The sequence below is a fragment of the Hydra vulgaris genome, chromosome 13 (genome assembly GCF_038396675.1).
Source record: "Hydra vulgaris chromosome 13, alternate assembly HydraT2T_AEP".
Lineage (NCBI taxonomy): Eukaryota > Metazoa > Cnidaria > Hydrozoa > Anthoathecata > Hydridae > Hydra > Hydra vulgaris.
Window position 1 is genome coordinate 51605282 of NC_088932.1, and position 27999 is coordinate 51633280.

A 27999-nucleotide genomic window follows, 5' to 3' on the forward strand; every position below is an offset into this window, starting at 1 on the left:
TTATTTTGGCTTTAAAGTGATTAATGTCTTAAAAACGAGATTTTATCCATAATATTTAAAAATATTTCCAAATGTTTCAAAATATTTTGCAATATATATGCATGTATATATATTGCAAAATGTATATATATATATATATATATATATATATATATATATATATATATATATATATATATATATATATATATATATATATATATATATATATATATATACATATATATATATATATATATATATTATATATATATATATATATATATATATATATACATATATATACATACGTCCCATGGGCGCCCGCAAGTTTTTTGATGTTTCAGATAGGACATTTTCACACATTGTGCAAACTCCACACTTAAGTATGTTCATACCTATGCCAAATGAGGAGGTCTTTCCCAAAATTTGGGATGGAGGAGGACTGGTAACAAAAAAAGCCTCATAACACTTGCCCCCCTGCCCACACGTGAGGGCACTAATGTAGTAAATTTTTCAACTTTACTATCTTAAACTAAAATTAAATTTATCAATAGATTTTAAATTTCGTGGAAGAATATTGTAAATTACAAAGGTTATGACCATGAAAACATTTCCACCCCCCTCCTCCCCCCAAAAAATGAGGGGGTATAAATTTTGCATGGTCAAAACTCTTGTGATTTACAATACTCTTTTACAAAATTTTAAACCTGTCGATTGTTTTAAATTAAGTTTAAGATAGCAAAGTTTGAAAATTTACTTCATTATTGTCCTCACGTTTGGGCAGGGAGGATAAGCGTTTTGGGGCTTTTTTGTTCCCATATATATATATATATATATATATATATATATATATATATATATATATATATATATATATATATATATATATATATATATATATATATATATATATATGGGAACTCTTATATATATATATATATATATTTATATATATCTATATCTATATATATATTTATCTATATCTATATATATATATATATATATATATATATATATATATATATATATATATATATATATATATATATATATATATATATATACATATATATATATATATATACATATATGTATATATATATATATATATATATATATATATATATATATATATATATATATATATATATATATATATATATATATATATATATATATATATATATATATATATATATATATATATATATATATATATATATATATATATAAAGGAATTATAAAAACCGACGTTTCCGATCACTTCCCGATTTTTTTTTCTATATGTGTTAATTTAAAAAAAGAAAAGCAGGGAAAAGTTTTTATAAAAAAACGGCTTATCAATAATAATAATTTAAATTCTTTCAGAGAACAACTATCACTTGTAGATTGGGGTTATATTAACTTTAATGATAATATCAACATAATCTACGACAATTTTTTCAAAACTTTTCACCAAGTGTATGATTCCAATTTTCCTTTAATTGAAATAGTTTTAAGCGATAAAGAAATATCATCTCCTTGGATTACTAAAGGTCTCAGAAAATCGTCAAAAATTAAGCAGAAGCTTTACATAAAATACCTAAAATCAAAATCTGAAAAACATAAACAAAATTATAAAACTTATACAAACTTATTTGAAAAGCTTCGCAAAAGTGCAAAAAAAAACTACTATTCAAACTTGCTTAATAAATATAAGCACAACTCAAAGCGCGTCTGGCAAATCATGAAGGAGGTGTCTGGAAAACTTAAACCAAATAAAAATTTACTTCCAAATTTTATACAAATTGATAACAAATCAATAAATGACTCAAATGATATTGCATTTGAATTTAATAAGCTTTTCACCACTATCGGTACAAAGTTAAGCGATAGTATTTCGTTCGTTAAAGATAAATCTGTTGATGAGTTCGAAACATCAATAAGCTCTAATCTAAATTATACTGAGTTAACTTTTAATGAATTTGAGGTTGCTTATAAGTCATTAAAACGTAATTAAGCTTCTGGGTATGATGATATTAACACAAATATTGCGATTGATTCCTACGATGTTATAAAAGATATTCTTTATAAAATCTTCAGAGCATCTATTGCACAAGGGTCTTTTCCAGATAAACTAAAAATAGCAAAAGTAACTCCAATCTTTAAGACAGGGGATCGTACAAATATAACAAATTATCGCCCTATTTCAGTTCTTTCAGTTTTTTCAAAAATTTTAGAAAGAATAATGTACAACCGAATCTACTCATATCTAGTTGAAAATAAAATTCTATACGAAAACCAATTTGGTTTCAAAAAAAATAATTCAACCGAGCATGCCATTCTTCAACTAACGCGCAATATAACTGACTCTTTTAAAGACTCTTGTTTTACACTAGGAGTGTTTATTGATTTGTCTAAGGCATTTGATACTGTCAATCATCAAATTCTGTTAAAAAAACTTATATCATATGGTGTTAAAGATAAAACCCTATTATGGTTTGAAAGTTATCTTACTAACCGTAAACAGTTTGTTTACAATAAAAATTCTATATCTCATCTATTAATGAATATAACATGTGGTGTTCCACAAGGATCCATACTTGGTCCACTTATTTTTTTAATATACATAAATGATCTTCATAAATCATCAAACTTAACAACAATAAATTTTGCAGATGACACTAACTTGTTTTTGTCTCATAAAGATATTAATATGCTTTTTACTAATATGACAAATGAATTAAAAAAAGTATCTGTTTGGTTTAAACAAAATAGATTGTCTCTAAATATAGAAAAAACTAAATGGACACTTTTTTATCCACCTTCAAAAAAACAGAAACTGCCTCATATCATGCCAGACCTTTTAATTGATAATATAATAATAAAAAGAGAAAAAGTTACTAAGTTTCTTGGAGTATATATTGATGAGAATCTATCTTGGAGAAATCATATTGATAATACCTCCAATAAAATCGCTAAATGCATTGGAATTCTCTCTAAAGCAAGAAATGTATTATGTAAACACCAGTTAACACAATTATATTATTCATTTATACATTGTCATATAAACTACGCGAATATTATATGGGGAAGCACTCATAGAACAAAACTAAAATCTCTTTACCTTCATCAGAAACACGCAGCTCGCGCAATAAATTTTAAAAATCGGTTTTTTCATACGAAACAACTTTTTAAAGAAATGAATATTTTAAATGTATATCAACAAAATGTCTTTAACATTTTATGTTTCATGTTTAAATGTAGAGAAAATTTGTTGCCAAACGTATTACAAAATCTTTATTGTATGAAACCTAAAAACAAATATAATCTTCGAATTAATAACAATCTTATTGCCCCTTTTTGCCATAAAAGCAAAGACCAGTTTTTTGTTTCTTATCGAGGTCCTTATCTCTGGAACAAAATAGTCTTACCAAATTTTGATTTTTCTACCCAACTGACTTTTGCCTCATTCAAACAAAAACTTAAAAGAATTATATTTTTAATTGAAAATATTTTGATTTACTTTTAATTGTTTTTTTGTTTTGTTTGTTTGTTTATTCGTTGTTGTTCTATTTTGTATATTTTATTTATTTTTTAATCTTGGCTTTTTAAAATTTTATCTTGGTTTTTACATGTTTTTGCATAAAGTTGTATTATTATTATTATTTCACTTAAGACATTGTATTTTTATCAAAAATTAACCATATATTGTAAAGGGCTTCATGACAAGATCCACATGATCTTCTAGAAGTCCTGTCGTTACTAATGTAAAAATTGTAAAATATAATTGGTTATTGTAATATTTTTAAACGGCAAAATATTTAAAAAAAAAAAAATATATATATATATATATATATATATATATATATATATATATATATATATATATATATATATATATATATATATATATATACAGTATTGGACAAAACATTTGCAACCAACATCAAACAATGCTAAAAAGTGTTCCTAATTTTGCATGTCTTAAAAACGAAACGAACTATACTACCACAGCAAACAGTTCAGGAGTCTGGAGTCGTAGCATGCCATGACATGAGCAATCAGCTGACAGGTGACAGCACACAGGCAGAATTTCGTTGACAAGTGCCATTTTGCAGCGGACAAAACAAGTGCAACTTTTTTGGTTTGTTTCATTTTCTTAAGTCTGGTCTGTGTCAACGTCACGGAAGTTTTTTAATAATTAAAGGAAGTATCCAGAAGTTTCCAGAAGCATGCAGAAGCTTCCAGAAGTTTCCAGAAGAAGCATCTAGAAGCATCCAGTAGCATCTAGAAGTATCCAGAAACATTCAGAAGCATCCAGACGCATCCAGAAGCTTCCAGAAGCATCGAAAAGAAGCATCTAGAATCTTCCAGAACAGGTTCACACAGGTTCATTTTACTATATAAGAGACATGTAAATCGACATGTAATTCAGTCAGTATATGGAAGTCAATCAGTCAGTATTATCAAGACAGTTTATCGAAGTGAGTTTTATCAAAGTGTTTTATCGAAGAACATCAATACAAGAAGTGAATTACAACAAGTGTTTCATTACATCAATACAGTCCACATCCAACCAAGACGTTGTGTTCCACAGAGCATTATTGTATCATCACAAGGTAAATGTAACACGGTAAGCCTTGAGAAGCGTGATTATTTATTTTAATGACTTCAAGTGCAAAAATAGCTCCCGACAGTCTTGGATAGGAACTAAGAAAGAAAATTATTACGAAAGTGGAATGTCATAAAAAAGTATTTGTGATAAATATCGCGTGAAAAAATGGACCGTATCAAGACTATGTTCCAAAAATCGTTCTACGGGGAAGTTGGCAGCAGATAACGAAGGTGGAAGACCGCGTTCCACCACTTCTAGAGAGGATTCTATGATCGTCAGATCCGTCAAGAAGGATCCTGGATATCATCAGTTGAGATACAAAAGCAATTAGAGCTGCCTGTATCGGACCAAACAATCTGACGACGTGCTGTTGAAGCCGGATTGTTTTCTCGACGCCCTGCAAAGAAACAGCTGATTTCACTAAAAAACCAGAAGAAAAGACTCCTGTTTGCTACATCTCATATTGACTGGAATGTGCAGAAATGGCGAACTGTCCTGTTCAGTGATGAATCGAAGTTCAACATCATTGGGAGCAATGGCATTTGCTGTGTACGTCGACCGGCCGGAAAACGCCTCGATTTACGTTACTGCCATAAGACCGTGAAGCAAGGTGGAGGCAATGTAATGGTCTGGGCGTGTTTTTCTGCTAACGGTCTAGGTCCAATACATCGAAACGATGGAATAATGGACCGTTTCATGTATAAAAAATCCTGAAAGATGTTATGTTACCTCATGCTGAATGGAATATGCCAATAAAATAGGTTTTTCAGCAAGACAACGATCTGAAACACACTGCAAAAGTAGTCAAGCAGTGGTTTCAAGACAATCACCTATCGGTGATGGATTGGCCGCCTCAATCTCCGGATCTCAACCCTATCGAGAACCTGTGGGAGATCGTCAACCGCAGAAATAATGGTGAAGGTGTTAGTAATAAGGATCAAGTGTTTGAACAAATCCAAAAGGCCTGGGCAGCGATTCCACAAAGTTTCATTGATCACCTGATCGAATCTATGCCTCGAAGATGCAAGGTTGTGAGCAACAACAAAGGATTCGCCACAAAATATTGATAGCGAAATACAGCTTGGTCAACATTTTGTTAAATTGCACTTGTTTTGTCCTGAAGGAAATCAATTTTTTTCAATACTTTTGATTAATTTATTAATTTTCGTGTACAAATAATGAACTTTGTGATGAATAAAACTTGAAGAACATTGTCTCTAAACAGTTACATAGTTATTTCTCTAAATTGAAAAAATGCAGCACTTTTATATAAAGAAACTAAGATATCATTATTTGGTTTCACTCGTTTTGTCCGATACTGTATATATATATATATATATATATATATATATATGGGAACTCTTTTATATATATATATATATATATATATATATATATATATATATATATATTTATATATATATATATATATATATATATATATATATATATATATATATATATATATATAAATATATATATATAAATATATATATATATATATATATGTATATATATAAATAAATATATATTTATATATATATATATACATATATATATATATATATATTTGTATATATATGGGAATTCTTATATATATATATATATATATATATATATATATATATATATATATATATATATATATATATATATATATATATATATATATATATATATATGGGAACTCTTTTATATATATATATATACATATATGTATATATATATATATATATATATATATATATATATATATATATAATATATATTTTATTTATTAGCTTTTTGGCCAAATTTTTGAAGTAACTGTAAGCAGATACAAAATTGAACACAAGCTGTAGAGTCACATGCATACAACATTATATAGGATCATTAAACGCACATAACTTTGATGGCACGCTCGCAACACTGGTTGCTTCGGGCAATGTTGATTAGAGAGTTATCTGTTTTTCAGTGGGTTTTCAAGCAATGAGAGCTTTTGGGTAGTCATTCAGAGCTTAAGATAGTTCTTCAAAATCTTCAACGCGGAACAATTGACTGTTGAACCAATGGTCAGCCCATGAGTAAGAAATGAATAAACAGATTTTACGCAACTTGATCCGGGTTTCTGGCATCAGAATAAACGCAAGAAGGGCTAGAATGACACGAGAGTTCCAGCGTACATTGCTGATGTTTGGGATCTGTTTGAAATTCACAAAGGGGATCTTATTCCCCTCAGTTAAGTGACGGAAGACTCGAGTGAGATGGTAGAGAAACTTTATGCCATCTCTCCAGCTGCCTGTTACCTTAATCTCAGTTTTACCGTTGCTGAAGGCTGCTTTCAATTTATCGTAACTGCTCATCAAACCCTGCACAAAGAAATACTCGATGTTTGGTGAATTTTTTTTTTTTAGGTTATTTAAGTTTAGATTTAGTTGTTTAGTTATTTAGGTTTAGATTTAGTCGACCCATGGAGCTCATTGTCCCTGACAACGGGAAGAACGCGGTCTAGCATATGGTGCCGGCAACTGATGAACTTGGGTTTGGGTTGACTTTTCGAACATTTGCTGCAGCGGAATAATAACGCTTGTCTTCTTGCCGGCAACAATCGTCACAACTGATTCCCACAGGTTGAACTCCTCTAACACATCCTGAAGTCCTTCTGCGATTGTTTGAGCTTTCCCATCTTTCAATTTTAGCGCAGTCAACTTAATTTTTATTGATTCATTCTTGAGGACCACGGCCGGATATTCAAAGCCCTCAATGTGTTTGCCGTCAAAGTGTATACTCCACTTCTCCAGATAAAACGTGCTCACCATGTGTTTCTTCACCTTAGCAGCTTTTGTGTTGATAGCCTTGTGGATTGCTGATTGACATGGGGTTGGGATTTCAATGCCCTCACCAGAAAGTTGGCGGCACACCACTGCAGCTCCGTGGGACGACAGCTTTGAGCATGTACCAAGACGTCTTGCAATGCCTGTTGGGTTATGCTTCTTTTTGCTCATTGATGCTGCATTGTCATCTTCTAAGGATTGTCTGTACTGTTCTCGGATGAGTCCGTGCTACTTTCGGAACAATCAGGAGCGCTAAGCTGGTAAGTGTGAAAACAGACGCTTCCATTGCCTTCTTTCGCTTGGATGGATGGATGGTATTGGCACTAGCAGGTTTGCCAGTAAAATAACCAACGTGACCTTTGCTATCAATTCGCAGTTTGTAGAGGTTCTCATCCTCTTTGCACAACCATTCGCCTTTCATCTTGGTCATGTCAAACAGTTCATTCAATGAATCAAAGTTTTTTTTTTTCTGCAGCGCTCGTAGTCTTTCAGAAGTTTTGCTAGTTTTGCACAAATGGCTTGATCAGATACATGCGAGAAGTTCAACGTTTTGCTCCATAGGTCTTTAAACTCAACAGCAATTAAACCAATCCTCTCTCTCCGTCCTTTTGGAGTGGATTCAAGAAATTTGAAGCGTCCAATTACGTGGTTTTTCAGGGGCATGCGACTCCGTTCGCTCAAGGGTGCTTCACAATTGACGCGTTGCCTCTACATGATGGGGCTTGAAATTAGATAAGTTCTTTGTCCAGGTTTCCTTGTTCTCCTCCGTGTTAGAAGAGCTAAAAAGTGAGTAAAATTTGAGGGCGAGTTATTGCAATATTTTAAACAAAACATATCCATATTTTTGTTTAGAAAGAACCTTTGAGATTACATATATGTCTTGAGTAAAAAAACTTTTATTCTTTAAAAATAATTCAAGTGTTTTTTTGTCACATACACATCTGCAAAAATTACGTTGCGTCACTGAACTAAAAGCTAAAAAAGTTTAATTATCGCAATGAAATTATGCTTTATGGCGAGGTTTTTCTAGAAATTATATACTTTAATGTAAACTTTTAATCATTACTAAAAAAAAATTGGTCAAAAAGCATTGTATTAACTTATAGTTATAGTTTAAAAGCTGTTGCGTCACTGAACCCATCGACGGGATAATTAGCGTTTTATAAAATAGCGCGGTAAGGAAGTCAAAATATCATCCAAAAGTTCAGATTTCGTTGTGGGTTTTCAAATTTTTCAAATTTGAATAAATTTTTGCATTTAGTATTGTGAAGGGCTATTAGTAAATATTAGTAAACTTTTGGATTTATGTTAACATTTTCTTATAAAGTTGTAAATTTTTAAGAAATGGAATCAAAATTAGAAGTAAAAAAAAAACGTTATGCAGAATACCAAGCTAGTTATGTTTCTCGGAATGCTGATAAAAAGAAAGAAATGTCCAGAGTTAGATCTAAGAGATATAGAGAAAAATTGAAAGCCAATCCTAATAAAAAAGCAGCTTATGCTGCTAAAGCAAAATTAAGAGTTTTAAAAAGTCGCGCTTTAAAAAGAAAACTTTTAAATCAATATCAAAGACCAAGCTCATCTTTTAAAAACGTTCAACAAAGAGGAAAAGCATTGAAAAAAGTTTTAAAAGCACTACCAACTTCAAAGGAGAAACAATCTGAAATTCTTTCTATTCTTTCAAATAGCTCTACTTGTAAAGATAATTCGGGTCTACCTCCAGCATGTTCAAAGCTGTATGGTCTTTCTGAAAGCGATGTTTTAGCAGTTGTAAACTTTTATAATGAAGATGAAGTTTCCCAAATATCACCAAACAAAAAAGATTTCACTCGAATTCAATTATCTGACGGAAAAGCAAACAATATTCAGATACGTCATTTATATTATACGCTAAAAGAAGCTTTCGAGTTATTCAAGGAAAAGCATCTGCACATAAAAATTAGTCTCAGCAAATTTTGCGACCTTCGTCCACGCAATGTAAAATCAGTTACAAAATTTCCGCATAATGTTTGTGTTTGTAGTTTGCATGAAAATATGCGACTTAAATACATTAACAAAATCAATTCAAGCGCCTTCAATCAAAGTTGGATCTGAAATGATAAATAACTTTGTTTGTGAACCGTACACATACGATTGCGCCTATGACAAATGCGTTGCATGCAAATGTATGAAACAGTTCGATAAACACTTGCAAACTCTTAATACATTTTGTTTCGAAGTATCCTGGGACAAGTGGAGAAAGCCTGAAACTAAAACATATGCAAACATTGAAAAAATTTTAAAAAAATCTACTGTAACAGAACTCATCCAACACATATCAGCGATGCGTGATAAGCTCGTTAAACACGCATTTGTAGAGAAAAACCAATCAACAATTTTTAATAAACTGAAGGAGGGTTCGATGAGTGTTAATTCTGAAATTGCGGTAATCCAAGTTGACTGGGCTGAAAACGCTTGGTGTTTCTATCAAAATGAGCCACAAGCGGCTCATTTTGGTCAAAATCAAGTTTCTATCATGACCCTAGCAGTCTGGAACATTGAGTTAAAAACATTTGCCATAGTTTCAGATTCAATTGATCATAATAAGTCTTCCGTTATACCGTACATTGACAAAATCCTTCACTTTATTCCTGATCAAGTCAAAGAAGTACACATGTTCAGCGATAATGCCACTTCTCAGTTCAAAAACAAAAGCATTATGGCTGCAATGGTTGTGTTTGAAAAACGTTTTCATAAAAAATTCTTCTGGCATTTCTTTGCAGCGATGCACGGGAAAGGAGTGGTTGACGGAATAGGAGCTACTGTTAAGCGAATCGCAGCCCTGAAAGTTAAAACTAGTCAATACGAAATCAGGTCAGCAGCAGATTTTGCGTTAGCATTACAAGATTTGCAAATATCTGTAATTCACATGTCAGAAAACGATACAAGACAACAAAAAAATGAACTTGGATTCAGTTCACATCTAAGTTATTCAAGAAAAATCAAAGGTATATCAAAATCACATTATTTTTATGTTCAGAATGATAACGTTGTTCCAATGCTATTTTCACCTGAGTATAACTAAAATTTATTACAAAATAACATAACTTTTTAAAATTATTTTAATTTCGTCTTTTTGTTTCGTCACTTAACGTTGCGTCACTGAAATGATAGTTTTTTTTCTGTAAAATAAAACGATATGAAAACTTTATTGTTTGTGGCTTTTTTATGACTACCTTATTGCCAAATGAATAAATTACAACAAAAAAATCTAATAAGTCAAGCAAGAATTAAAATTTCAGCGGAAACCCCATTTAAAAATATGCTGATAAAAAAACACTTTTTTCCGCGTTGCGTCACTGAACTCATGTTTTAATTTTTGCTATGTAGCAGTGTTATGTTAATACAATTGTGTTTAGTTTATATTATAAAATTTTAATTCAAGATTGATTTAGAGAAATAAAAAATTATTTTTGAGTTATAGAAAAATTTCTATTAAAAAAAATCTCTCCGCATGCTGCGTCACTGAACTATGGAATTGGCCATATATATATATATATATACACAAACTAAAAAATTACAACATTACGTCACAACAGAACGCAAAAAAAAAACAAAAAAACAAGAAGGGAATACTAACAACAAACAATAACACGATACAACAAAGAATTATTACAATATATAATAACAATGACAGAGTTTACATAACATCTTATTCGGTTTTTTCTTTGTTTCTTTAATCCCTTTTTCATTTACTTTCTTTTCTTTCAAGTTTTTTTTGTTTCCTTGTTTTCCTTTACCTCTTTGTTTCTTGTTTTTATTTTTACTTGATTTAATTATTCAACTTCTTTTACATTATTGCTTTGGTGTGTAGTTTTTGTAAATTTTATACTGTGCCGCTTTTGTAAAATTCGCTTACTTCTTAAAAAACGCTAACTAAAATTTTACAAGATAAACATGGGACTAAAACATTACAAAACACTAACCTTAATTTATAAACTGGCTTTAAATTCTTTTAATTTTTTACTTATTTTTACTTATTTTCTTTCAATTTTTTACTTAAAAACATCAATGTTTCGTTTTGCAAGTTTGCTTTCATCATTGCACTTTGCAGTAATTATTTTTCTAACCATAGCATAATTTTTTCCTTGGAAATCATTCAGCTAAGAAGTCTGAAAACAAAAATACGAACAAACTAAAAGTAATATATTATATTCATTATACAAAACAAGGGGAAATAGAGGTGCCAAATAAAATATTATAAAATCAATACCTAATATGTCCTAAACCTTCTTTGAGTCCAAATCTGGCTTAGATATGCTACCTTTAACTGAATTACATCGAACTCTTGACAATGAATAACTTGATAAACTTTTAGCCCAAAAAATCTCAATTGCTAAATTTTTGACCGCTTGCCAACCACTTCTTTAACTAATTGCAGAATACTGATTTGCAGTCAATTAGGTTTTTTTTTTTCTATGTTCACCAAATTAATAATTAACGATAAATATATATATATATGCACATGCATATATATATATATATATATATATATATATATATATATATATATATATATATATATATATATATATATATATATATATATATATGCATATATATAACGGTAACAAGTTGTTATTTAAAATATTGACATAATAAGTAGAGTTGAGTCGACCATTAAATGATTTAAACATACCGAGACCATAATATGTCATGCAGCACCATATTCCAACCGACCCGCTACCTTGTTTTGTTCTTTGAACGATACAATCGTGATTATATTTTTCTGAAGGCTGCCTGCGAATCATAATTCGGTTTTTTCGGTTATCAACCTCGATATTCATCTCATCACTGAACATTACTGTCCTCCATTTTTGTTTAGACCATTCTTTGACGCTTTGGCAAAATTCTTTTCGCTTTTTTATATGTCGTTTGGTAAGTCGCGGTTTTAGAACAGCTTTTTTCCATAACATATTGTTACCTAATAGTTTCCTACGCACAAGTGATGCCGAGGCTTGACGACCATTTGAAAGCTTCCATTCCCTTCTTAATTCATGCGACGGCATGGTTCGATTTTTCTATGCCAATCTGATTAAAAGGCGATCATCATTGGGTGTCGTCAAACGCGGTCTTCCAGAACGATGGCGATCAACGTAAGATTTCGTCTCTTTGAATCTTTTGATGATTGTTAGCACCGAACTATGTGATCGCTTTACTATTCTTCCAATTTCGCGAGCGGATTTCCTTCCTGGTGAAAATGCACCACTTTTACACGATCTTCATAGGTAATAGCTTTTCTGCTCATTTTTTCAAAAGGAAAGAATTTTTTTTTGTTTGAAATTAAATACTTTTTTTAAAAGTATTTAAAAAAATTAATTTTTTTCAAATGTTTTTATTGGTTCTTTGGTAATAACTCAGGTCATTAAAAGAATATTTAAAAAAAAAGGGAAAAATAAATTTAAAAAGACGTTTCCGCCGCATTTAGCACAAAAAATTCTTTGTGGTTCTTAACTTTTTCACAAAAAAAATATAAAAAAAAATTAACATAATATTTAATTCTTATTTTTTATAGGTTCTATTAACTAACTTTCAAAAAAAAAAAAAAGAAAAAAAAAAAAAAAAAAAAAATATATATATATATATATATATATATATATATATATATATATATATATATATATATATATATATATATATATATATAGACAAATATGTATATAGAGACGAATATATATATATATATATATATATATATATATATATATATATATATATATATATATATATATATATATATATATATATAATAATAACTATTACTTAAATTATTATTTTTACTTTTATCATTCTTATTATATACCTTAATTGCTTTAAAATGGATTTTATTGATAATATGCTTTGCCGGTTTTAATTTCTTTTTCCAATACAAGCTAATGTTCATTTTAAAATTCTTTTAATAAATCAAGACAAGAATATTTAGTTATTTCAGACATTGAAACATTGTTATTAAATAAATTTCAATTTATGTTTCAACTGAGTATTGAAGTCTTATGTACACTTAAAAGTTGTTGCGAAAGCAACATTATTTTAAAATGACTCGAAATTAATTTAACCATTAATAATTTTTAGAGCCATGAATATGCCAAGCTTATCGAAGCGCTACTGACTATTTAAAAAAATTTAAATTTATGATCAAACTAAATTACAACGCCACCTCATCACTAAAATATATCGACTATTAAAGTAGTTAATAAAAAGTTTTGTTATTAAACGCAAAATAATTTCAGGCAAATTAAAACCTAATGGAATATATCAAATTCCATTAGGTTTTAATTTGCTGAACAAATACATGTTGACTATAAATTTACGGTCAGAAAGTTGTATTAATTACATTTAAAAAGCCTATAAAATTTAATAGGACTTTTTAAATGTAAAATTACTTTCTTTAGGATATTGGTTTATTTCTATAGAAGTCCTTTAAATCTTGTAGAAATAATATGATTTATATAGGATTACACTATTAACACTATAGCAGTTTTAATCTTCCTATTTGAAACCTAACGGGTGATGCGGAAGTTATCTGACAAATCCTAATTTCATTATATGAGCATAATAATTAGTTTTTGTGGTTTTATGCGTAGGCATAAACGTTCTATAAAATATAAACTTTATTATTTGAAACACAAATACTTAAAATGAGGTTAAATGCAGCTGAACGAGAATCTTTTCGAAAGCGACTAAAAATGTTTTTTGTAAATAAACCTAATATAAAAAAAAAAAAAAAAATCCTAAACCATTTTGAAAAGGAAGGATTTGCTTGAAGTGCAATATATGATAACCTAAAAAGGCTTGAAACTGTTCAATCGTTTTCTGATAGAAAGCACCCTGGTTGTCCAACATCCTGGACTAGAGAAAAGAAAGCCAAATTAATGATACTTGTCAACAATCGAAAAGGGGTTAGTCAGAGAAAAATAGGTATTAAATTCGGTGTAAATTAATTGACAATTGGTCGTCAGTTAAAAAAAATGAATATTAAATATAGAAAACGTGAAAAGACTCCAAAATATACTATAGAACAACAAATAAAGGCAAAGAAAAGAAGCAGGAAACTAGTTAACCAACTCTATAACACAAAATCGCTTCTAGTCATCGATGACGAAAAATACTTTTGTTTTGCAGGGGACAACATGCCTGGAAATTCTGGATACTACACAAACATCAAAAAGACGTGCCCAGAAAGTGTTCGTTTTATAGGAAAAGAGAAATTTCCAAAAAAATTATTAATGTGGATAACCATATCTGACTGTGGTATGTCCGAGCCATTGTTTCGCACTTCCAAGGCTGTAACGATCAATTCATCAATCTATATCAATGAATGTTTAGAAAAACGACTTCTTCCATTTATTCACAAGTATCATGGAGACTTTAACTATTTATTTTGGCCAGATTTAGCAAGTTCTCATTATTCTAAAGATTCTCTAAATTGGATGGACCAATATGTCTATTACGTTGATAAAGAATCCAATCCCCCAAATGTGCCTCAAGCACGACCAATTGAAAATTTGCGGGGACATTTGGCACAGAAGGTTTACGAGGGAGATTGGCAAGCGTCAACAGAGCAAGTTTTGATTGATCGCATTAAACTAAAACTACAAGAAATTGATTTCAACTTTTTACATTCGCATATGAAAGGCGTCAGAGTAAAATTGAGATCAATTGCAGATGGTGGTGTTTTTTCATATAAAAAGTAATATGCTTTTATTAAAAGATAAATGCTTTATTTAAAAAAAATATTTTAGTAGTTTGTTTTTTTATTTATAAATAAGTTATTGACGTTTTTATTTTGTCCGATAACTTCCGCATCACCCGTTATGGGACTTACACGATTGCACCTGCATTCTTATAGGTATCATAATGGTCCTATAGGAATCCTCTAGCAGCTATAGGATACATATGTAAATCCTATAGAACCTATAGGAGCGCATTAGGAATTAAAAAGGAATTCTGTAAGTCCTATATCTTATAAAACCTATAGGATATATATAAGAATCTTATAGGACCTATGCAATTGGATTCTTATAGAACCTATAAGATACCTATAGGAATTACATTAGTCCTATAGCAATCCTATAGGACCAATAAGATTACAATAGGATTCCTATTGCAGTCCCATAGGTCCTATAGGTTTCCTATAAAACCTAAAGGATACCTATAGGAATCCTTTAGATTCTATCGGAATCCTATAGGATCCTATAACACTTTTTGACTAGGGTTATGGCAGTTCACACTTATGCCAATGTTTGTAACTTCTTTCGGCCCACTTATGCCAGTTCACATTTATGAAATTCGCGCTTATTCAGGCGCCCCAGTACAGCACATCAACAACCCTATTTTAGATACAAACAAAATAAACTAATGAGGGAAAATAAATGTATTAAACAAAAAAATAATAAAACTTTAATGTTTGCAATTGTAAAAAAATTCCACCACAACTAATTACATACTTTTTAATATTTCTTAACAGTCTTGAATAAGATTGAAATGTAAAGAAAATTGAATTATATGATACACTGCTTTTAGAAAAAAAGAGAAGAATTAGTGAAATTGATGTAACGATATGCGTTCTATGAAAAATAACAACACTTTTGGTTTGAATAAACAATTTTAAAAAATAAATCAACAAAAATTGTGTAATAAATAAAGTAATTATGAGAAAATATTTTTGTGCATTTATTTATTGTTAATGGTTACGCAAAATAAACATTATCTTAAAGTTTTAACACATAACCATGGAAACATTAGTATATTATCAAATACAGTAAAACTCAATTTAAAGTTTTACTAAAAAGTTCACGTATCTTTAGTACGTTTCTGTTTCTCTAGATAGTAACTCCTCGCTAACATACACATATATAATAAATACAAATATAAACACAGATATATATATATATATATATATATATATATATATATATATATATATATATATATATATATATATATATTTGTGCATACATAGACGGGGCTGAGGAAATTTATAGTTTCTAGTAAAGAAAGTTTATATCATTTTTTCATCTTTTGCAGTTTATGGATTGAACAACCTACCAGAGGTCCTATATGTATATATGCATGCTTACATATCATACATACGCACACACACATAAATGCATATAAGTGCATGTACGTATGTACGCATGTGTATTTACATTTTATTTTCTTAAAGATATTCCAATAAGAAAATATTATTTTATAAAAGATGCTACCACAGACCACATTAATTCGTTTGCATTAGGTTTTTGAGCTTCAACTTCAGGATCCAAATCTAACAGCTCCCGAACTCGTTTTGTTGCTAAATCATAATCTTCATCATTAAGCGGAGCAAATGCATTTTCCAAAACGTCACTAGAATGTGCAAGATAGATCAGGGCTAAAGTTCTTTTGTCCATTCTTTGGGGGTCATTTACCCATTTAGAAAGGACAGATTCTTGAACTTTTTTTACAACTCGTTGTTTTACTGTAGAATCGTTTACTGGGTGTGTGGTCATATCAAACAGTAGAAAGTTTTGTTTTTCTGTAGTAAGAACACCTTTCTCAACAAGATTTTTTGCTAAACGCTCACGCACATTGCGTAATTGATAACGAAGTTTAAGAGGGTTCCAAGTTTCACCTATAAAAACATATTAATTTTAAATTTTTTTGTTTTTGTTTAATTAATTTCAAACATGTATAAATATACATACCACTTAAAAGTTCTACCCAGGTGGCAACTGTTTCAGGGGGATCAGTTTCTTTAATAAGTTTGATTGCTTCATCTAGAATAACATCTCCTGTAGGTGCATCATTTAAAAATTGCACTTTACGATTAAGAAGACTTTTTTTTCGCATACCGTTTTTTTCTAAATCAATTCGACCTCTAAGACCTAGTTCAATCATCATACACCCTCTTAATCCTGAAGATATGCAGTCATTCCAAAATGATGTGTAACCCTAATGCATCAATTTAAAAAAAAATTATACTACAAATTATTTTAAATTAATATCAAAATTCATTATTATAGGAAAAAAAATACGTATACATATATATATATATATATATATATATATATATATATATATATATATATATATATATATATATATATATATATATATATATATATATATATATATATATATATATATATATATATATATATATATATATATATATATATATATATATATATATTAGTAGTAGAAAATCACTTAACAAAAAATTTTTCCATTTAACACTGTGTTTCATCAACAAAGATTCATCAGAAAGGATTTCTGATGAATCTTTGTTAAATGTTAAATGGAAAAAATTTTTGTTAAGTGATTTTCTACTACTAATATAATTGCTCTGTTCTTTTAAGAGCATTGAGCACTCTATTGTGTAGAATACTTTTTAAAGTTGTTTAAATATATATATATATATATACATATATATATACATATATATATATATATATATATATATATATATTCTCATACAATTTGGGATCATGATTTGGGATCCCATTCTCAGTATTTATTATTAACAAATATAAAGAACACTTTTATCATAATAAAAAATTAAACTCTTATATCCAAGTGCAAAACCTGTTCAAAGTGTAAAGGAATGCAATTTAAAAGAAATGTGTATATAAAGAGGTTCCTTAAGACTTAAACCACAAACTTTAAACTTTTTTTTATATAAAGTTCTCACACTCTTTTTTTTTAATTATAATATATAAATTAAATAAGTTCTTTATTTTAAATTATACATACAAATTTGTAAATGTTGTAGATATAATTTATATTATATATAAAATTTGTATACCTTGATTTTCAAACTTTAATGTATAATTAAAAAAAAAAGAAACTTATATTTAATTTATATATAAGCAGATATACGTATTCTTGTTAGATTTTTTTTTTCGCCACAAAAAAAAATTTTTAAATGCAGATACTGACTGACTCTAAACGCAAACCTTTACTATAATACTGACGCTAAACCCAAAATTACATCTTTTATAATATCAACAAAAAATAAAAATAAAACAATTTTTAGACCCTGTCCTTCAATTGCAAAGAATCAGATGAGTTTCAAATATTATCAAAAAAGTTTTTTAAACGTATGTCATGTTGGATCTCACAAAAAGCAAAATTATATAAAAACTTCAAAAATAATAATTATTTTTATAAATATATCTATATATAAATATATATACATTCCTTGGAAAAAAATTCATAAAGGTCTTACCATAAAACACAGAAACAAACTCAGCTTTTTTTTGCTGACATCAAACACTTTTAGCTCAGAAGTTAGGCCGACATTGCCAAATGGCAACCCTAATTCAGAGGGCTGTATATATAAAAATGCATGTATAAATATTATTATATATATATAATATATATTTTTAAACATCTTCACTTCCAAAATGGCTGCAAGCAACCATTATTAGAGCTGGAATTTATTGGGAAAAAAAAGATGAAGTTTATAAAGCAAGATAATGATTAACAGACAACTTTTAAAAATTACAAATTATATGAATCAGGAAAACAAGATGAAGGGAGCGAATTCCAAAAAATTGATATTTGAGGAAAAAAACTAGATGAAAAAGAATTATTTGAGCACTTTAAAAACAGTCACCATAAAAGGATGAGACTTATACATATACATATACATATATATATATATATATATATATATATATATATATATATATATATATATATATATATATATATATATATATATATATATATATATATATATATATATATATATATATATATATATATATATATAAAACCCCTAACTGGTTGTCAGAAAGTTTTTCCGTATTTTGTTGACAAAATTAAAATGCAAGACTGGAATTTTTTTTTATTACTTGATAGACTGCCTGCCCCAACCAAACCCTCAGTCAATGTAGCAACACTCCGTTGTGAGTCAGGCTATTTGTCAGTTGATGTAGCAGCACTCCGTTGCAAGTCAGGCTATTTGTCAGTCGATGTAGCAACACTTTGTTGTGAGATGTAGCAACACTTTGTTGTGAGTCAGATTATAAGATAGTCGATGTAGCAACACTCTGTGCATGATTTACAGTAAAAAAAATAAAAATAAAAACATTTTATTAAAAAAAATAAAAACAAAAACATTGTTTATATTATTAAAAACATTCAGAATGTTTTTAAAAACATTCTAGTCAATTAAATTTGGGTTTTTGCGGTTTTTTTAAAAAACAATTTGTAATTAAAGTAATGGTTTTAACTTTCTGACAACATGAAAATGTTGGATGAAAGTCAAAAGTGAGGTATTTGTTGACAAAAGAATCATTTTTTACCTTCCGTACTCTCAAATGCAACAATCTATAGAACTATATATATATATATATATAAGCACATTTAGATTAGCAATCTGACATCACAATGTGACTGATTTAGGGAGCTGCTGATTTAGGCCTCAGTAGATACATCAACTGATTTAGGCAGAATTTGTAAGGGATTAGTTTAAAATTTGTCAGTGCAAAATTTTAGCATAAAATTGAAAGAAAAAGACTGAATTTGTTGGCTATTCTTTTAAAAGCCAATACTTGCTTAAAAAGTTTGATAAAAGAACAAAAGTTTTGCTGATTTCATTGTTACTATTTAATTTATAATGAATAAAACATTAATTTTTCTGCTTTAAATTTGATTGTTTTGTTTACAAGGTTTGTATTTGGAATTAAAATAGTACATTCATTTTGCTATTTTATTTCAATTATTTTTATAAAAAAGTTCATTTTATTTTTTGTTATTGTTTAGATTCAAGTTTAATGAAAAGGTCTGTTTTTTTATTTTTATTATTTTCTTTAGAATTTAAATAAAATGTTCATTTTTATTTATTTTTGACAATTTTATTTAGAAATTAAGTAACATGTTTGTCTGGCCAGGTTTTTCAAAATAATTTTATTCAAAATTTAAATAAATCATTTGTCTTGTCATTTTCAATTTGTTTGAAATAATAAATTAAATTAAGTTTTAAAACTCTGAGGTCCGCAAAAAACCGCCAACTTAAAAAACTGTCAAGGTGGCAGTTAAGTCAGCATTGCCAAATCCTGATCCTAATTCCGAGGGCTGCTATTTATATCAGGCATTACAACTAGGATCAACATTTGGCAATGCCAACCTCATCACTGATCAAGTGTCTGAGGTTGGCGATTTTTTGCAGACCTTATTTCTATGTTGTTATGGTGGAACTTTGAGTAAAAATTAATCAATGATTGAAATTTATAAATTTATATTGGACAATTATATTTATTGATTTATTTATTGGTCTACTATAAAAGTTCTTTTGCAAAATACATGATTTTATTTTTCAATTTTGAAACTTATCATCTATTATTAAAAATTTATTATTTAAAAAAAAAAAATCATCTATATGTAATGAGAACAACAATGGACCAAGTTTGTAAAACACCAATAAGCACATGTTTTTGTATTGTCTATTAAAAAACATTTTTATTAAAAAAAATTTTCTATTTCAAAGTGTTGTAGTGAATATCACCTGCTATTATTCCACTATTGAAATGATCTTGGTCTTTAATAGACTGGAGTACTTTGCAACTTAGTAAAATCTAATAACAGTTAATACCAACATTCAATAAAGGTGTGTACTTTGTTTTAGTTACAGCAAAAACATCTGATTTTTTTGATACCAACTAAGAAATTTTTTAATGTTTATATTGCTTGAGGATGTATTATATTAAAAAAATTTTATTACCATTTATCAATTGACTATTTGTCAGATTGCACATTTAATTATTTACACCAAAACCAAAATGCAAAAAAATCCAATTTAAATATTAAAAAATTTCACTTTTATTTTTAATTCTGATTCACTCCCAACAATGCTGCAGGCAACCACTATTAAGTTGGGAGTTACTACAAAAAAAGAAAAGGGTTATAGAGCAAGGAAACGGCCGACAAAAGACAGTTAAAGGTTGTACGAGTCAGGAAAACATGAAGATAAGAGAGAGTTCCAAAGGGTTGAAGTGTGGGATAAAAAACTAGACGAATTAATGTTTTTGGAGCATGCAGGAACAGATACAGTAAAATAATGAGATTTTGATGAATGACAAGTCAAGCAAGAATGAGTTTTGGTTGATAGAACTAGTGATGAAAGCTCCTTTGAGCAGCAACCATGATAGTATTTGTAGAATAAAGAAAGAAATGTAATTTTACGATGATGGGAAAGAGGATCAAGCTAAGCAGATAGACCGGGTCCATTTTAATGCTTACAATGTGTTTTAGGACCTTGTCTAGTCAAGAGAAGAGCATCATAAAAAGAACCAGCTTAAATATGACTACAGTATTTCATACAGGGACGAATAAGAGATTTGTAGAGGTAGAGAATGGAATCAGGAGAGAGAAAATGATGAGCTCGATAAAGAGAAGCAACCTTAACAGATACTAATTTAGCAATTGATTGTATATATGGTTTCCCTGAAAGGTCAAGTAGTAAACAATAATCCAAGAAGACGTAAAGACGAGGACTTAGTGAGAGGGTTGCCTTTCATTATTATAGGAATGTCAACAGTATTGCGATAGTTGTTTGCAGTAAATAACTGAGTTTTGTTGGAGTTAAAATTTGCAAGCCCAATCTGTTACTTACTGAAGTGAGATCAGATTCAAAACCAGCTGCCTGTTCTAAGCAATCAAAAAGAGAAAACTTTTTGTCAAGACAGGAATTTAAGTTCAGTCATCAGCGAAAAGAGTTACTTTAGATATACGGTTGACAGGAAGATCATTAATGTAGATAAGAAACAAAATAGGACCATGGATAGAACCTTGAGGTAACCCAGAAGTTATTAGAAATAAAGAAGAGCCTTGGCCTCTAAGGATGAGTTTAATAAAGCGGTTAGAAAAAAACGATTTAAAAATCTTAAAAACTTTTCCAGATACACCATATGAAACAAGATTAAGGAGAAGACCAGCATGCCAAACTTTGTTGAAAGCTTTAGATATGTCAAGAGCCCTAGCCCCTCCACCTCCATCTAATGTACAATAAAATCTTTCAGTCAGCAGTTTGCAAGTTTCAGCCGTAGAGCGAGAGGATCGAAGACCGTATTGATTGTCTGACAACAAGTTATTTGAGATTGTCTGACAACAAGTTATTTGACTCAAAATGGGATGTGAGAAATTTGTTTATCAAAGACTCAAAGACCATGCTAACAACAGAAATAAGACTGATTGGACGATAATTGGAGTGGTCAGAATCTTCACCAGAGTTTTTGAAAATTGGAAAACAGATGCCATTTTTCAGCAGGAAGAAAAACTAAAGTCAAGCACTTATCAAATAGTTTAGAAAAAATTAAAGAGAGTTCTGGAGAACATTTTTGAAAGACTGTAACAGTTGTTGGGATCACAAGTCGTGGAAGAATTTAATTGAGATATTACTTTAGCAACAGAAGCTGGAGTGATTTGAATGTCTAACAATGGGTTAACCTTTTTAATTGGAATGAAAGGAAGAGAATGGCTATAAGATTCAAGAGTCAAGTTAGAAGAAAAGTTCTTTACAAATAGTTCTGCCTTATTCTCAGGAGAGGTAATAAGATCAGTCCGATGAATGAGAGATGGAATGTTAGACCTACCTTTGTTAATGATGCTGTTGAAGATTTTTAATAGTCTCTAAAGCCTAACTTCTGAGATAAGATACAAGATTTAGTGAACTGAGAATAATGGAGCTTAGCATCTGAACGCACCTTTTTACATAGATTTTATGAAATAATAAATAGTTGCTTGTTTTCAAAAGAGTTGCTCTTTAAAAAAAGATTAAAAATATGAGTACAATTGGATATAGCAGCAGCACGAGAGGGTGAAAATCATTGAGTAGAATGAGGCTTGACTTGCAACCGACAAGAAAGAATAAAAGCTTCCATTCCTGCCTGAATCCAGAAGGTTACGTTGCAGGTGCATTTTTCAGCTGAGAGGAAAATGACATAAGCCCAAGGTTCGTCACAAAGAAAATCACAAAAAGTCATAGTAAGTAGGGCGATGATAAGGTGAGTCCGAAAAGGAAGTACAAGATGAAATATTTAAAGAGATCATTGCATGGCCAGAACCACCTAAGAGAGAAAAAGGAGAAACTAAACGCAAGCTAGGATCAGACATCAGACATTAATCAAGGAGTGAAGGTAAATGATTAGGGTTGTCAGGAAAACAAGTCACAAAGTTAACTATCTGAGTAAGAGATTAAGATATGCAGAAGTTACGAGCTTTAGTGCCAGCAGGGTCAGTGACGTTAGAGTAGTAAACAACCGGGGCTGATATTTGACCTGAGCCAAAGCCGGGTTTATAACTGGGGCTGTATAAATATTGGTGCATATTGGTATAATATAAAAATAAGTCAATATGCACAAATGTTTATGCAGTCCCACTGTTTACTACATTAGAGCCAAGCCATTCAATGTGATGAGCATTAAAGTTTCCAATAACAACAATATTGGCAGAGGAGTAAAGAGAGAGGCATGGTCAATAGAGTACATCATACTTTCAAAATATTTGATTTTCAATTTTTATGGTGCCACTATGTGAATAATAACTTGGGAAGAAAAAAATTGAAAAAAATTAATTTTTACCTATGCAGGATCACACTTTTTGGGAAGGTAAAATTGTTGATTTTAGGCATAAATCAACGGCAGGTCATACTTTTAAAATTTTTGAAATCTGAAACTATGTAGATTTTTTTTATATATCAATTTTTTTTTTTGAAAAAAAAAATCTCAGCGGGGCAAAGGGCATTTAAAAAAAGATAATTTTACTCAAAGTGCATTGCAGGGCTTGAGATGAAGAAAATCGCTAAGCATGTTATATCACGCTCGTAAAATTATAATATGTTGTCATCGAGCGCAATTATGCGTGCTCGGGGTCAGGGCCGCGAGAGCGATCTTGAAATTTGAAAATTGCGGAAGACTATGTTTATAAAAAGATTTCTAATTGTTATACGACTTTCATTCATCAATGTTTGAAGTAGTATCTACAACAGCGCATTTATACTACTTCAACAATATAGTTTTTTATACTTCCCAACTTCTTGTTTTTTATTTGCGCCAGATCAATGTTAATTTAGACTATTTTTTTAAACTATTAATGGTAAAAAAAAACACAACCAAACAAAAACGTAAGTGCTTAATAAGTTCTTATAAAATAGTATTGAAGAATAAACTTGTGGCTAAAATTTTTTGCTTACTTTGTTTTGATATGTATTTAAAACGCTGTTAACTTACGATTAACGGTTTTTATATTTGATATTTTTGTAATAATTAATAGTTATTAAATATATTTTTTTATAATTTTTTATTTAAATTATACAAAAATGAATTTAAAAAAATCTCCATTATGAAAATTTATTTTTATTATAAACGATGTGTGGAATATTATTAACAATAAATCAAATAAATCTTACTTGACATTTTTACAAAATTAAAAATATTCAGAAACTTTAACTTTCTTATAGTTATTTCCTAATTTTCTATTCCCATTTCATTTGCACATTTTTATATCCACATTGTGTTTCCACACGCACTTGGTTAAAATAGCTAACATTCCATTATTGAAATTAGCTGTAACGACTTTAAACTGTTTATTCATTATGTTAGTACAAAAATGAAAAATGCTGACAAAACAGCAAAACAGAAACATGCAGAAACCGAGTGACATAATGCTTATATTTTATATAAGTACTTCAAATAAGGATATAAGTATAAGGAAGACAGAGTTTTACTCTTAAATCAACAAATTTTATTATTTATTATTTTTGCGCTCGCTTCATCACAAGCCCTGCATTGATTTGGTAGTTTTCTTTGCTTTCTTTTTTACCTTAAAATCATAAAAAGCAGATCAATGTTAATTTAGACATTCAAATTTAACATTTTTAGTTACTTTTATTTGAGCTTTACAGTTTTCAAAAAGGATGAACACAAATAACAAATCAAAATATTACAATTGTTTTATCTAAAGTGCAATCGAATGGGAATGACTTACTTTTAAAAAAGTCAATTTGTTGTTTGAAATGTTTTATCATTAATGATTTTTTTGTTCATGATTTTTTTTTAAAAAGGCTACTAAAATCTTTTTTTGAATTAAGCTCGGGTAAAGTTTTTCTATTATTCATTTTTTGCTTTCACAAAACGGTCTCTGGAAACTGGTGGTTCAGTAACCTCTTTTACAGCTCTTTTGCAAGATTGCATGTAAAGAGGCAAATTACGGAAATTACCCCCCCCCCTTGCGTTTATGCCTAAACCAACAATTTTATCTTCTTAAAAAGTGCAATCCTGCATAGGTATTAAACTATTTTTTTTCAATTTTATTTTTCCAAGTTATTATTCACATATAGTGGCACCATAAAAATGATCCGCCAAATTGAAAATCTAAAATTTTGAAAGTATGATATACCCTAATGGTCGATTTGATCAGAAATTATTTCTAAAAGTGTGAAAAAATATATCTAAAAGTCTTGGGGAGAAGGAGAATGATAAAGAAGAAAGAGAAAGGTAATAGAGTGAAGAGGTGCTAAGCAGAAGCCTATAAAAGAATGGTCAAAGGATTCAAACCTGATTTCATGACAAATAGGTGAATTGATGCATATGTATACCCCTAAGCCAAGCATGTGACTATTGGAGTCTTTGTGAATCAAAGGATAGTACCTATCAACACTGAGATCAGAAGAAATAGCAGAATTTGAATTAGTCTCACTAGGAGCGAGCAAATCTGGTAAACTTTGCAGGAGATAAGATTCAACTGATGAAGGTTGCTTCACAGACCACGAATATTAGTAAAAGATATGCTAAAACGGTTAGACGGTGGAATGGTTCTTTATGTTTAATATTTTGGTTTACTTTTGGCATAATTTAAGACTTGAACATAAAAAACTTTAAGTTTTCAAACTAGAAATGAACCATGATTTTGGAAATGAACCATGATTTTTTTCAGCCATATTTTTATAAAAACAAAATATTTTTAAAGTAATTTGAAACCATTTTATGAAATGGTTTTATTAGCATAGGCAATTAAAAATAAGCATAAACAATTTCTCATTGTAATTATAACATAACTCAAATTTTAATTGTAATTATAACATAAATGATTCGAACTCTAAGGTTGCAAAGATATTTTCATGTAATCGAACAACCTAAATTTCTTTAATTTTGTTTTTATAATATATTTACTGAGATCATGACCTTACTATATATTTTAGTAAACATGTTTACTAAAATATATATTAAACATGTTTTAATTCTTTAACTTTCTTAAATTTCTGTTGAAAACTCTTTTTTGGAAGAATTTACAATAATAGCACCATAATAATCACATTGAAATATTTTTTACTTTGAACAAGTTGCAGCACACAGACCATAATTTATAACAACAGGCTTTACAATTTGCAGGAGTTTAATTTATGTAAACATTGTAAGTTTTATTCAATTAACCATCAATAAAAAATGATTTGAACCATTTTGTAAATCAATTTTATTTTTTAAAACTCATTTAACTTAATTCTAAATAAAAACTCAAAATTAATAATTAATTCAAAATGAAAGTAACTAATTCAAAGGGAAATAATTAATTTGAAAAGAAAAATCCAATTGAGGAAAAAGAATAACACAGATGTCGTGTTTTTGGTACTGGCAATTATATTGCAACTATCAAACACTTTTATATTTACTGAATAACAAAAACAAACAAACAAAAAACTACACTGACTTCTTTATCTTTTAAACCAAGTAGTAACACTTCCTCCATTATAGTCAATCGTGTTTGCTTGTCAGCAAAATCTGACTCTTCATCTAAATTTTGATCAGGAGAGCTAACAATCTTATGATCACCATCTGAATTTGAAACTTCCTTTGTTGTTGATTTAACATTGCTCCTTTGAACAAGTCCAGCTGATCGTCTTGTCGCCATTTTTCTTTAAAGTTTTTCCTCACACATGAATACTTTCAGATTTTATTTAAAAATATTTTAAAATACTTGAAATACTAAATTCATACATATATATATATACATATATATATATATATATATATATATATATATATATATATATATATATATATAATACATATATATATATATATATATATATATAATATATATACATATATATATATATATATATATATATATATATATATAAAATGAGGCCGGCAATAATTTGCCGACCTCAATCTTTTAGATGTTGGCATCAGATCAGCAAAAATAATTTGATACAAAGGTCTTACCATAAGACATCAAAATGAGGTCAACAATTTTTTGCCGAACTCAAACACTTTAAGGTCAGCAATTAGGTCAGCATTCCCAAATGCCGACCCTAATTCCAAGGGCTGTATATATATATATATACATATAAATATATATATATATATATATATATATATATATATATATATATATATATATATATATATATATATATATATATATATATATATTGAATATATAATATTACTCTTTTAGCTAAACAATATGACACTATACTAACATAGGCAGCTCAGTATAATCAATTATCAATATATAAAAATAATGTATACTAATTAGTCATGATATATTAAATCAAACTAACTTTCACACTTACTATTAACA

The 27999-nt window shown here is 28.8% G+C and overlaps 2 protein-coding genes across 2 annotated transcripts; one reads left to right on the plus strand and one right to left on the minus strand.

The window, feature by feature from the left end:
* The first annotated feature begins 14399 nt into the window (after positions 1 to 14399).
* Positions 14400 to 15125, plus strand: LOC136089990 (uncharacterized). Its single transcript, XM_065816094.1, has one exon. The coding sequence runs from the start codon at positions 14400 to 14402 to the stop codon at positions 15123 to 15125; it is 726 nt and encodes a 241-aa protein (XP_065672166.1).
* A 1333-nt stretch (positions 15126 to 16458) lies between these two features.
* On the minus strand, positions 16459 to 27411 carry LOC100202322 (Golgi phosphoprotein 3). Its single transcript, XM_065816672.1, has 3 exons — positions 27121 to 27411; positions 17115 to 17361; positions 16459 to 17041 (listed from the first exon to the last, which is right to left on the minus strand). The coding sequence occupies exons 1-3, from the start codon at positions 27319 to 27321 to the stop codon at positions 16617 to 16619; spliced, it is 873 nt and encodes a 290-aa protein (XP_065672744.1). The 5' UTR covers positions 27322 to 27411; the 3' UTR covers positions 16459 to 16616.
* Between the last annotated feature and the right edge of the window lie 588 nt (positions 27412 to 27999).